This window comes from Armigeres subalbatus, chromosome 2, assembly GCF_024139115.2.
Source record: "Armigeres subalbatus isolate Guangzhou_Male chromosome 2, GZ_Asu_2, whole genome shotgun sequence".
Lineage (NCBI taxonomy): Eukaryota > Metazoa > Arthropoda > Insecta > Diptera > Culicidae > Armigeres > Armigeres subalbatus.
This window is the reverse complement of record NC_085140.1, coordinates 96,881,609-96,896,040: the sequence shown is the minus strand read 5'-3', so window position 1 is coordinate 96,896,040 and position 14,432 is coordinate 96,881,609. Positions and strand designations below refer to the sequence as shown.

Below are 14,432 nucleotides of genomic sequence, written 5' to 3'. Positions count from 1 at the left end.
CCTGACAGTTCTTATTGCATTTTCTTACAATTACGTTCACAATTTGCCATGGAAATTTCTTGGAGGAACTTCCTGGAGGAACTTCCGGAGGAATTCCTGGAGGAACTTCGGAGGAATTCCTGGAGGAACTTCCGGAGGAATTCCTGGAGGAACTTCCGGAGGAATTCCTGGAGGAACTTCCGGAGGAATTCCTGGAGGAACTTCGGAGGAATTCCTGGAGGAACTTCCGGAGGAATTCCTGGAGGAACTTCCGGAGGAATTCCTGGAGGAACTTCCGGAGGAATTCCTGGAGGAACTTCGGAGGAATTCCTGGAGGAACTTCGGAGGAATTCCTGGAGGAACTTCCGGAGGAATTCCTGGAGGAACTTCGGAGGAATTCCTGGAGGAACTTCCGGAGGAATTCCTGGAGGAACTTCGGAGGAATTCCTGGAGGAACTTCCGGAGGAATTCCTGGAGGAACTTCCGGAGGAATTCCTGGAGGAACTTCCGGAGGAATTCCTGGAGGAACTTCCGGAGGAATTCCTGGAGGAACTTCCGGAGGAATTCCTGGAGGAACTTCCGGAGGAATTCCTAGAGGAACTTCCGGAGGAATTCCTAGAGGAACTTCCGGAGGAATTCCTAGAGGAACTTCCGAAGGAATTCCTAGAGGAACTTCCGGAGGAATTCCTGAAGGAACTTCCGGAGGAATTCCTGGAAGAACTTCCGGAGGATATTTCTGGAGGAATTTTCGGAGAAAGTCCTGGAGGAATTCCAGGAGGAACTTCCGGAGGAATTCCAGGAGGAACTTCCGGAGGAATTCCTGGAAGAACTTCCGGAGGATATTCCTGGAGGAACTTCCGGAGAATTCCTGGAGGAACTTCCGGGGGAATTCCTGGAGGATCTTCCGGAGGATATTCCTGGAGAAACTCCCGGAGGATATTCCTGGAGGAACTCCCGGAAGATATTACTAGAGGTATTCCTGGAAGAACTTCCGGATTAATTTCTGGAGGAATTTCCGGAGGAATCCCTGGAGGAGCTTCCGAAAATTTCTGTAGGATTCTTTATAAAAACTTCCAAAGTTATTGTTTGTGAAATTTCTGGAGGAATTCCTGGAGCATTTTCTGAATGATTTTTGGATTTTCTGGATTATTTTTGGTAATAACTTCCGAGGGAATTCCTGTAGACATCTCTAGAGGACCCCCTATAGAAACTTCTAAAAGAAATTTGTTTAGTAATTTTTGGAAAAATTCCTGACGGAACTTCCATAGGAATTCTTGGAGAAACCTCCCTTGGTATTCTTGAAGGAATTTCCGAAGAAATTTTTAAATAAACTATTTATAGTTCATGTGGAAATTTCTGAAGGATATCCTGTAGAAACTTCCGGAGAAAATTTTGTAGGCATTTCTAGAGGAATTCTTGGAGGCACTTCCAGAGTAATTCTTAGAGGAACTCCTAGAAAAATTTACGGAGAAACTTCTGGATAATTTCTCGGAGGAATTTTAGAGGATTTTGAGGAGAATCTCCTGGAGAAACTGCCGAAGGAATTTCTGGAGAAAGCTTCGAAAGAATATCTTGAGGTACTTTCGGAGAAAGTCTAGTAGGATTTTATAAAGGAATTCCTGGAGGAACTTGCGGAGGAATTTCCCAAGAAATTCCTGGAATGACTTGTGGGGAAACTTGCATAGGAAACACCTAAATCAATCACGATTTTTAATTAATCTCCATCCTCCAATGTCCAAAAATTCAGTTTGAATTCTCCTTCAAATTTTCTGAATACTTTAATAACTTGTCTAAATAAATATAAGCTCAAAATCTCGAGCGCCAGAGATACATATATCCATTCCGTAATAACTTATTTGGAACCCAACAGCGACAAAAAAATGTTAACTGCTCAACTGTCAAAACCGTATGCATTGTGGGTTGCTTATCCGTTTTGCGTACGTTTTGTATTTTAGTACAAAACGTATCAAACGGATTACAAAACGCAAACTCAAACGCAAACGCAACGTATCCATTGTGCTCCGGCCTTTACTCGATGTTTAGTTCACATGCACGATATACACGGTGTCGGGTTATTTGAGCGAATGCTATTCGGTCGAATGCCGTTTGGCTGAACTTCATTTAAACGAATGCCATTTGGCCGAACAGATCAATTGGCCGAATTCCGTTTGGCCAAATAGTTGAAAAAAGGTGAGTAATGAGAAGTGAGTTGTGAAAATTACATGGAAAGTACATGCGACACTTCACGCATAAGACATGAGAAGAAAGAAGTGAATTGAGAAATGAGTAATAAAAAGTGAAAAGTGAGAAGTGAAAAATGAGGTATCTGATGTTCAATGTGAGAAATTAAAAGCTAGAAGTGCGAAGAAAAAATTAGTGAAAAGTAGGGAGTGGGAAGTGAGAAGTGAGATATGAGAACTGAAAATCGAGAAGTGAGTAGTGAAAAGTGAAAAGTAACAAGTGAGAAGTGAGAAGTGAGTAGTGCGAAATGCGAAGTGTGAATTAAGAAGTGAGTAGTCGAAAGTGAAAAGTGAGAAATAAGAAAGACAGAATCACCATCTTCGACCAGAGGTCGCACAGACTGAACACTTAACATCTAGCATGAGACAACGGACAGGACATTTACAAACCCAGTGGACTAGTGGAGAGCTTTTCGCTTTACGAAAAGTTTTCTCCTTACCGGGGTGGGAATCGAACCCACACTCCACAGCACATGCGTCTAGACTATTGACGTCGCTAGCCACACGGCCACGAAGCCCACTATGTGAGTAATGAGAAGAGAGAAATGAAAAGTGTAGACCAAGAAGTGAGAAATGAGAAGTGAGATGTGAGTATTAAAAATTATGAAATGATCCTTCCAACTTCTCCTTCCTTATTTTTTTCTCTCTCGTCCTTTTCCTTTTATTTTCTTCCTGTTTCTAAATATTTTCTTTTTTTTCCTGCTTCTTTTTCCTTTTTTTCTTCCTCCTTCTTTCTTCTTTCTGCTTTTTCCTCCTTGCCCTATCTGTCCTTTCTTTCTATGGCTCTCTTTTCCCGCTTTATTATTCTTTCTTTCTTTTTCTTACATCCATCATTACTATTCTTTTACCCTTTTCCTTCATCCTTATTCCTTCTCTTCCCTTCTTTCTTCAACCTTATTGTTTCTCTTCCCGTCTTCCATTCTTCTTTCATCCATATTCTTGCTTTTCCCTCTTTCTTCTTACTTATACTTTTTCTTTCCTTTTTTCTTCTTCCTTCTTCTATATTCCGTTTTCTTTCTGTCTTATATCCCAACACTAACTTCTCACTTCTCAACATCTTGCTTCTCATTTCAAAATTACCATTTCTTACTTCTCACCTAATGCTTCTACTTTCCTCACTACTCTTTTCCGCGTTCTCATTTCGCAACTATTGCACCTCACTTCTCACCACCCACTTCTCATTTTCCATTTTCCATTTCACACTACCCACTTCTCACTTGTCATTTGCTACTGCACGCACCTCATAACTAACTTCTCACTACACTCTACTCACTTAGAATATCTCATTTTTCTACTTATCACTATTCACTTCGATCATCCCACTTCTTTTAATAAGGAAACAAATTTGAATAGATACAAAACGACGTTCTGCCAAATAACTTTTGTAAGTGTTGGTTATGTTATGTGATGAGTGTTGCCGAGAAATTCGTGGAATTTTAGTGTTATGCGTGAATTGTTTGTGAATGGCAGGTAAAACTCGTCTTTATGTGTAGGATTTCCATGTACAGTAGCGACTGCAGTAGAGCAGGGCGTGATTAGCCTCCACCACCCTAGAAGACCGCAGCCAACCACTCACCATAGTCCTCCAACCAAACACCAGAGGGCCAGAAGCACCATCGTCGAGCAGCCATGAAGGGGTGGCGTAATCGGGTGATGCAATGATGCGAGGTGACTGACCTGGAAAAGGAGGTCATGACCCCTGGATGCGGGAAACAAGCCCAAAACCGGTCACTTATCCAACGCATTTCGAAGTGAACGGGTGAAATATTGAAAGCTAGCGAAAGTTACCGAGTTTGAAAAAGTTGAAGTGAGACAGTTTGTGGAAGAAGACCAGGCGTAGAGGACGTCAGGTAACTTGAAGTGATTGCTTCCGGAGACAGAAGCTGATCCCAGCATTTTCTCCTTTTCAGAACCCCGCCGTTTTTATGGTTAAATCCTTGGTTAAACCCCATCGTACCCAGGTTCCATTGTCGGCCTGATTTGGCATTGTTCTGCCGTTCGGCCATCTTATTGGTCGTTTTGGACCGCGGTGAGAAGCGAGGGATATCCCCAAGCCACCCCGACGTTACTACCGGATCCGTAGTGAGCAGAGCAATCGGCTACCGACGCGCAGGTGACCGAAGAAGGAAGGTAGAGAGGGATTATGAAGTCGCGAGGAGAAGAGTCCACCGCCGCCGCCACGTAGGACGCCGGAGGGTGCAGGAAGCCTGTATTCTGTAGCGAGTGGGAGTAGAACCGCCAACGCCGGCGTGAATCCGCTTGCAAGGAAGATAGAGGACGAGAAAGGACTGGAGTCAAAGAAGGAAGAAGTGGAGTGGTGGAGTGTTGCCAGGAAGAGGGGCCCCAAGGAAGACAGGTTAGCTAGGCTTAAGAAAGTGAAAGAGTGGAGAAAATAAAGTGTTGCATTGTGAAGCTCTGTGGTTTTCCCTAGATTTTGATTGCGAGATCCCTGCTCGCGAGTAGCTTGAGTTGAGCGTGCCGAATCTGAGGCCATTGATTCAGGGAGTCTCAGCATAGCTCAGGCCATACTTACCCAAATATTACACCTTTTAGATAAAATGGCATTCAACCAATTGGCATTCGGCCATATGACCCTAAATCATATTTCTACACGGAGATAAAACCATCTAGTTTGAAACAACCAACACTTTGGTTAAAACTCAAACTAAAAAATTGGTTATCTCTACATTGAAATTTGTTGTTTAGAAATAATAGTTTTGTATGAAACAATGCTTTTTGCCTGGTCGTGTCGTATACTAATTTTGTATCTCATTTTAACATTGATTACATTAATTTCAAACTAAGAATCTTGTTCGGTTCAACTATTAGTTAGCTAGCAATTAGCTAGCTCCAACCAATATCCGGGTTGTTTATTATGGATCAATAGATAAAAACTCAAATTTTAGGTTGAAAATGAAAGAACAAAGGTCAACTCACGATGCGTCACTTTAGTATCCGTCCCATTATGCATAGTTTAATATTAATATTACTTCGAGTTTCACATTGTACGAAGTCAAATTAAGATTCGATCTCGGCTATGCAAATCTTGACAATAGATACCAAATTTGCTGTGATAAAATGATGGAAAGCTGAGCTCGTGGGATTACATGGATAGAACAAACCATCGACTTGATTTGATCGTAGTCTCACATTGTCAAAATTTATCGGTTGTCTAACTTAATGATCCCAACGGAAACCCTTCTCGTAATTATTATTAGGTATCATCCTCAACCCTTGTGTGGGTGATAAATTCGCTATTCTATTTCCCAAGTAGAATCACTCAACAGTCAACACCCAGCACCGGGAAGTCACCGGCGCGGCCGGCTTAGTCTGGTTTATTGACATTAGTTGCCAACGTGAAAAATAAAAATACCGATTGAGCAATACGCGCGTTCCGCGCGCTAACGCCAATCTCCACCGGGTTGAATTGAACCACGCGAGCGGCCCAGCTGTTGCCATTCGGTTTTTTGTCTGTTACCGATGTAAATCTGTGTAGCGTAGGTTTCCCGGCAGAGAAGGACACGTATGTTGTTTACGAAAAAAAAGATCAAGTCAATTTCCTGTCCTACCTTGGCGTAGCCGGACCGGCGGCAGCTCCGCGTCCACCTTCAGCTTTCAGAAAATCAAGGGTCGAATTTTTGATGTCGGTTGGTGTTTTGGTGGCGGTAGCGGTGGTTGCTGTGGTGGTGATGTTGTCAGTAGGTTTCGGCTTTTGCTTCTCGACAATGATGAAGCTGTCCTCGTTGCTACCGGGTAGTTCGACGGCGATGGACGCGGTGGAAAGATTGGTGTTCGCTCGATCGTCGGTTAGTTTTGCCAGTTCTGCGGGCGCCACTTTGGGCGCTTCGGGCGCCTTCGGCTGACCATTGGTGACCGCCGGTTCTAGAGGTTTGGCGGGCTTGAGGGTGGGTGCTGGTTCGACCTTGGGAACTGAAACTGGTGTCGGTTGCTCCTTAGCGAGTTCAGGCTTGGGTTTGGTGACTTCGGGAAGTTCGACCTTGGGCTGGGGTACCGGAGCGGTTATCTTTGGTGGCTCAACAGGCTTTATTGGCGTCGGGACTGTAACGGGCTTTTCTGGTTTTTCAACAGGCTTAGTTACCTGCTCTACGGGTTTCGTAAGCTGTTCAACAGGTTTGGTAGGTTCTACAGGGGGGACCGGGTCTACCTTGGGTGGCACTGGGGTTTCCTTTGGTGGAACAGGCGTTTCTTTGGGTGGTACTGGGGTTTCCTTAGGTAGAAGAGGTGTTTCCTTGGGAGGCACTGGTTCAGGTGTGGAAGAGACATCTGACTCGGACGGTTTGGTGTTGTCACCTTTCACCGGTTCGAGGGCCGGTTGCTGCTGCCATACTGACTTACCGGTGAAAAACGTAATAATTCGATCTATGAAACTAAAACGTTTTCTGGAAATGAAAAGAAACGAAAATAAACTTATAAGCAAAAAGAAACAATGGATACAATTCACAGCATAATTTGTTTCAAGTAAGCATAGCAGCTGACACAATGAAATGAAGGAAACATTTTATGATGAGAATTAAAATGATATATCAAAAAGAAAATTTATTATAGAAGAAAAGAAAAATGGATAAATAATACACAAAAAAAAAGATAATAAATTTAGAAATAAGCACAGATGGTAGCACAGTTATGGGCTCACACAGCATTTTCAACAGGAAATTCTTTTAGTCCTTTTATCAATCTACTTCAATATGAAGACGCACTAACAATTTCCGAGTGAGAAATCGTTTTCAACATATTACAACAAGGCCATATAGTTAAGTTATTCAATCGAGACATGTGAATTAGATCAATACCCGAAGCATGAAAAATTACATAACATCAATTTCTAAACAAATAAAGTTCAAATACTTTTTTTTCAATGGGTGCCCTAAGATTATTTCTTCTTGAAACTGAATTAACATGTTGAATGAAATAGCTCTAGGAAAGAGAACAACATCTACATGACCCATTACGAGTTTCCTAGTGCAAAATAGATTTTCATTTTGCCAAACACGCCTTGAAGAGCACAGCGTTCCTCCCTTATTTGATTTATAATACCGACAGCTGTTTTCTGCACCATTTGTCGGTGTTTATGCAATAATTCGCTGCCAAAACAGCTTCGAAGATTCACTTGGATACAACAATTGTTGTCAGGGAGCACCCGAAAAATGAAAAAAAAAAAACAAGTCTTTCGAGAGCATTCAATTATCACCCAACAATCACCAATCATGAAAGGGTTTGATGAACAACAAAATGCAGATTTGGCATTCCTGAATTCATGGTGGTTGAATCTGTACTCCGGTGATCCACATCGTCGATGAGTAAGTGATCATAGGTATATATTACGAGAGTTGATAGATGTCCCTAGATAGAAGATAGATGTTCGAAGACTGTGAAAAAAATGTGTCAGGTACACCGGGGCAAGTTGAAATGCGGGGTAAGTTGAAACGGAAGCTGTAATTCAGATAGGAAACGACCGAATGCTCTGATAATTTTTTTCAACAAACTACTCGCCTAAACGCTCCTTCTGACTGCCATTCCCGAAAGATTGCAGCAAAAGCAATCCCTGCCGCTGTTTATTTTTCGCCCTTTGCAAAATCCAAACCAACTATTTGACGTGCCAATGAAACAGGTCTCAAAACGATGTTTGGAAGAGTTCTTTGAACAAATTTTCACGGTAGGTAATCATTCAATGTTAAATAAACATAATGATTATGAAAAATCGATGAAAAACCCGTTTTAATTTTTGTATTTTGGTAGTTTGATATTGCTCTGCATGTTCAACTCATCGGGGCAAATAGAAATGCGTGGTGCGGGGCAAGTTGAAACAACGATTCAAAACGCCACCCTCGCAATTATAAGTAATTTTTTTTTAGAATTCAACATGGTCCGTAAATACATACATTCAAAAAACATAAATTTATAAAAACATGCAAACTGCTAAACATAAATTTAATAAATTTCCGCCCATTCCGTCATGAATGCAAACTCCCTACAATCTCCACTAGAATGAAAAGGGGTTATGTTTAAATTGCAATTTTGAGATTCTTAGGACCGATGCCCACGTAGCGTTTTTTCAACGCTGCGTGAACGTGGCGTTGAAAAAACGCAGGTATGGATCGGTGCGGCCACGCTGCGTTACCGCTTTTTCCCGATGCACACATGCGTCCTTTTAACGCCGCGTGCTAGACCTCTTCATGTTTTCAAAAAGTATCAAAAATTCAACCGGTCAATCCAGAATCACAATTCATATGCAAAAATAAGCCTTCTGTCAAATTTTCAGCTAATTCGGATAAAATTTCGAGGTGCCTCAAGTCGTTTTAGTGTTTTTGGTCTATTTTCTATTTTGAAAAAAATCTAACAAGAGATCTAAACAACAAAAACCATCGCAACAACCTCTATATGGAAGATTTTGGTGTGCTCTTCAAGTCTTATGAACATTGCGATTCGTTCCGTTTATGTTTTGACCATGTTAAAGTGATTTTCAAGCTTGAAAGTGCGCTACGTGGGCATCGGGCCTTAATCTACTGAGCACTGACTCTCAGAAAAATAAAACATAGTGTATGTAAACATTTTGTTAACTCCAGCTTTTACTTCCCCAGTTGCCTATTTCTCTAATCGAAGAGTTTATGAGAGATGTGATGGCTGGTTAATTAATGTCTATTTATGAAGAAGCCACAGCCGAATTAATCAATTGCGCAATATACAAGTGAACCAAGTAATGAAGCATCCTGATTAGTAATCCGAGTGGTCACCAGTAGGAGGAAATCAATTTGATAAATTTTCAGCGTAGTGCGTTCTCCAGAATTTGGTCTCTGAAAATACGCTTGTGACTTTGTTGTACACTGCCCTTATTCGCATAAGAGTCCCATGTCATTTTCGCCGACTTGAGTAATTTGCCATTGAATTTATCAAACTTGTTTTACATGGAGAAATACAAAAAATCTATTAAATTGAAAAAAAAAAAGGTATCTGGTATTGACATAATATTCTTTATCCGCATTAATCCGTGTTAATTGACCCACAATTAAATGGACCATACTTAAGTTTATTTTTTGTGTAACAGAGTACTTATCAAAATCTGGAATCTGAATTTTATGAGAGTAAATATCAAGATGAGACAACAAAAGGGGTATTTGTTTTCAAATTTCAAGAACAAAGCCTACTATTTTATCAGTTTTTCTTAAACAGGAGACAATTTTAGGCTAATTACTGAAAGAAAATCAAAATCGTCAAAAACTGACATGGGACTCTTATGCGAATCCTGGCAGTATTATAGTCGCTATTACAACCTCGTGCTTCTTGAGTCTCACTGAGTATATACATTTTGTTATTAATACGGCAAAATTAGCTTACGTCTGAATATAATGCAGTGTTTCAACTTGCCCCGATTCGCGGGGCAAGTTGAAACGATGCATATAAAAAAATAATTCACATATAAAAAATATTTATAAGAAAGTTTGTTAAGGTTGCTTATTTTTTATGTATAATATTTGGCCCGAACCAGCAAACACCGCAAACGGATTCAAAATATATCAAAGGGTGATTTTTTTACAGCACGTTGAATTTCAACTTTGAAAAAACCGTTTCAACTTGCCCCGGTGTACCTTATATTATTTTTAAAACTCGCGAGGCTTCGAGGCTCTTTCAGAATTGTTGTTTGAGAATTCCTGCAGGAAATTAATTGAAAAATGAATTAGAAATTTTATTAAAAATTCTCACATGAATTCATCCTAAAACATCTATAAGGATTTTAACCAGAAATTCCTTCGCGAATTTCTTCAGGAACTTCTTTAGGAACTTCTTCAAGAAATCCTTCAGTACTTATTTCATGGTACCTTTTAAGAACTCCTTCGAATATTGCCACAAAAATTCCATCGTGAATTCCGTCTGAAGGAATATGCCGAAGCAGTTCCTGAAAGTTTTTTTTTTGGAGTATAACTTAACGAGGGGAAATTATAATTAAATTTCCTAAGCAATTTTCCGAGAAATTGCTTGGGGAATCTATTGAGGGACTTGAAAAAAGATTCTTGAAGCAATTTTCGCGACAAATTCTGGAGGAACTAGAAGTAGAAAATGCAGGAGAATTCGTGGAAGAATTTACAAGAGCGAAATTTGGGTGAAAAAACTAGAAAAAAATAGGGTACTTTTGGAAGGAATTTCTGTAAAACTATCTGTAGGAATTTCCAAGAAAATTTCAAGTATATATTTTCGTGTAAATTTCATTTCTAGAGGAATTTGTTCAGAAATGATCAGGGAATTTCTGAGCAATTACTAAATAATTCCAAAACGATTTTATGGGCGTCTTCTGAGAGGAATGTTTTGGGAAATACCTGGAAGAGTTTCTGGGTTAATTTCTGGAGGAATTTATTTATTAAGTATAAGAATTTTCTTGAGAAGTTAGCAACTGAATTTTCATAACTATTCCTAGTAACACTCCTGGAGATATTTCCGGAAGAATTCTTGGGGTGGCCACCGGTGGATGGGAGTTGGATTTAAAAATCAATGTGAGATACGAAAGGAGTTCAGTGGAAATTTTATGAGAGTTCTCAAAGAAATTTTTGAAGGAATTTCAGGGAGAAATTCTTAGAGAAAAAAAACTTGGCAGACATTCCACGGGATTATTCGTTAAAAAATCATCCTCCTTCCTGGAGGAAGACACGGAAAAAAATCGTAATAGCACCTTTGGAATTTCTGGACTTTTTTTAATGGAAATTCAGAGGAATTGCTTCAGGAACTTTCGAAAAAAATCTTGCAGGAATAATTTGCGGGACTCCCGAAAGAACTCCCTGAGAGACTTCCGAGCGAACTCCCTGAGGAACTTCCGAAGGAATTTCTGGAGAAAAATCCGAAGAAATTCTTGAAGAAACTTCATGAGGTATTCCTGGAGGATTTTTCATTAAACTTTTGTAGGAATTCAGGTAAGAACTCTTGGAGGAACCTTCCGAGGAATTCCTGGAGAAACTTCTCAAAGAATTTCCCAAGAAACTTCCCAACTGTTTTCTTGAGGAACCTTCGGAACGAACAACTTCTAAAGGAAATCCCTGGAGGAGCTTTCAGATGAATTCCCGGAGGAGCTCGTGATGAATTCCCGAAGAAACTCATGATGAATTATTGCACAAACTTTTGGAGGAATTCCTGGAGAAATTTTTGAATGAACTTCTGGAGGAATTCCTGGAGGACCTTCCGGTGGTATTCCTCGAAAAACTTCAGAAGAAATTCTTGAAGAAACTGGAGGAATTTGTATGAAATTTTTAAAGGATGTCCTGGAAAAGCTTCCCAACTAATTCCTGGTGGAACTTGCAGCGAAATTCCTGGAGGAACTTCCGGAGGAATTTCTGAAGGAACTCTTGGAGGAATTCCTGTAAAAAATTCCTGCAGAATTCCTGGAGGAACTTTCGGAGGAATTTCTTGAGGAACTTCCGGAGTAACTTCTGGAGGATTTTTCGTAGGAACTCTTGAAGGAACTTCCGGAGGAATTCCTGGAGGAACTTCCAGAGGTTTTCCTGAAGGGATTTCTGGAGGAACTTTTGGAGGAATTTCTGGAGCAACTTCTGGAGGAATTCCTGGAGCAACTTCCGGAAGAATTCCTGGAGGAATTTCTGGAAAATCTCTTGGAGGACCATCCGAAAAAGCTCCTAGAGGACCATCTGTTGAGAAACTTCCGAAGAATTTCCAGATTATTTTTGAGGTTTGAAATCAGTTCATGCCGACCCATGCCGCCGCCGCCGCTGACTGAAAATGATCTATCATGCTGCCTCCGGAAAATTTTAAATCAGCGCACAAGCCTATTTTTACTTGTCACTTCTTTCTTCACACATCTATCTTTTCACTACTGACTTTTCCTTAAAAAAGTGAGAATTGAGGAGAAAGAAATAGAAAGTTATAAACTAAATGAAGTGAAAATCAGACATCTCACTGCACTACTAACTTCTCGTTTATAACTTTACACATTCTAATGATGAGCTCTAGAAAAAAAACTGCAATAAATAATGAAAAAATCAATCACTTCTAACAGTGAGAAACAAGTAGTAAGGAGTGAGGAATAAATAGTGAAGTATGATGATCCATGTTCCACTTTTCACTCATCACTTTTTGCTACTCACTTCTCAGTGGGTAGAAAGTGAAAAATAAAATACTTACATACTTTTGGTCGTTTCTGGTAGTAAGACTTTCACTTTTCACTTCTTGCTTCTCACTGCGAAGTGAAAGTGTTAAGTAAGAAGTGGGAAGCAACTAGTGAAGTATGGCGTATCAATTCTAGTTTCTAATTTCTCAGTAAAGAAGTCTTATCGCTACTTCTTACTAAATACTTTTACCTTCACAAAGTCACTTTTCACTTTTTGTTTCACACTTCTTATTTACTTCATTCAGCTTTTGAATCCCTTTAAAGTAGGTTTCCGCACCTCTTGAATAAAGGCTTCTAAGTCTCTCGCAGATAAGCTTCCGAGCCTCTTGAAGGCGGTTTTCGAGCCACTTAAAAGGAGGCTTCCTTTGCATCTTAAAAGAACGCTTCTGATAGTATGCTTCCAAGCCTCTTGAAAGAAGAATTCCGAGCATCTTGAAAGAGGAATTCCGAGCATCTTGAAAGGAGGCTTCCGAGCCTCTTGAAAGAAGAATTCCGAGCATCTTGAAAGGAGGCTTCCGAGCCTCTAGAAAGGAGGCTGCCAAGCCTCTTGAAAGGAGGCTCTGAGGCCTCTTGAAAGGAGGCTTCCAGGCCTCTTGAAAGGAGGCTGAGGCCTCTTGAAAGGAGGCTCTGAGCCTCTTGAAGGAGGCTTCCAGGCCTCTTGAAAGGAGGCTTCCGGAGCCTCTTGAAAGGAGGCTTCCAGGCCTCTTAAAAGGTGGCTTCTGAGCCTCTTGAAGGAGGCTTCCGAGCCTCTTGAAAGGAGGCTTCCGAGCCTCTTGAAAGGAGGCTTCCGAGCCTCTTGAAAGGAGGCTTCCGAGCCTCTTGAAAGGAGGCAGGATGGAAGGCAGGATTAAATTGGGATTTTTTGATAGCATTTCATATTATGTACAATATAAATTTAAAAAAAAATAAAAATACACAATTATCAAAACTTTATCAATGAGTTTTGATTGGAAATGTAATACGTCCACCATTACGCATTTTTGTCCGAGGTACCCTCTAGGGCCAGCGAAGGTACCCCCAGGGGTACATGTACCCCAGGTTGAGAGCCGCTGCTTTAGAGAAGTTAGAAGTGAAATGCGGAAAGTGAAAAATATTAATGTAAGGAATGGAATCACTTTTTTACTTCTTACTTCTCATTATTTCTCCCTTTCCATTTCTCATGAGTTGTAATAATCAGTGAAAAGTAGGAGATGAGATATGTGAATAGTGAAAAGTGATAAGTAAAAGTTTAATTTTTTATTTCTTACTCACGACTTACCTCTTCTCATTTCTCAATAATGTTCACTTTCCACTGTGGAAAGTGAGAAGTTATAAGTGAGAAATGAGAAGTTATAAGTGAGAAATGAGAGTTAGAAGTGATAATTGATACGTGGTAGTAAGAAGTGAAAAGTAAGGAGTGCATTGTGATGTTTCGTCGTTAATTTCCTGCTTCCTACTTGCTTCTTAAAATTTCGAAGAATTTCCCGATCCAAAAGATTTCTTCGATATCTCAAAATCACTCGCGTTGAAATCCCGAGTAAATTTCCATGAAAATTTGGAAGATATTTCGTGGAAACTCTGTAAAATGTAAGAGCATATTCCGTTTTTCTTTTCAGGAAATAACTCGAAATATTTCACATGAAAATTATAAAAAATGTCCTAATTTCTAAAAATTCCGAAGGTTTTATTGTGTAGATTTTCCAAAGATTTTCCTGTGGAAATTTCGAAAGATTTCTTGGTGAAATCTAAAGAATTTCTTGATAAAATCAAACTTTTGAATGGAGTAAAACCGTTTGGCCGAAAGGCATCTGGCCAAAGGCCACAAGGCCGATCGATAGCCCATCTGGCCGAAATCGACACACAGCCAATAATGTCTTCTGGCAGAAATGGTCGTTTGACAGAAAGGGTCATCTAGCGTTTGGCCGAATAAATCATTTGCCCGAAATGATCAATTAACAAGTTCCTTTTTCGGCTGAAAATGTCATTTGGCCAGAAAGAACATAAGACCGAAAATATCATTTAAGCATGAACATTAACAGATAACCAAATGAATGGGGCTTGGGATTATCCACCCATTCTCAATGTACGCGTTTTGGAAGCTCTAATAT

At 40.2% G+C, this 14,432-nt stretch overlaps 1 protein-coding gene across 1 annotated transcript in view; it reads right to left on the bottom strand.

The window, feature by feature from the left end:
- LOC134210215 (arginine kinase 1) overlaps positions 1-14,432 on the bottom strand; it is a 148,135-nt gene that overhangs the window by 88,780 nt on the left and 44,923 nt on the right. Inside the window, exon 3 of the mRNA XM_062686257.1 lies at positions 5,789-6,619. Within this exon, the coding sequence (XP_062542241.1) occupies positions 5,789-6,619 (831 nt within the window). The remainder of the gene's footprint in view (positions 1-5,788; positions 6,620-14,432) is intronic.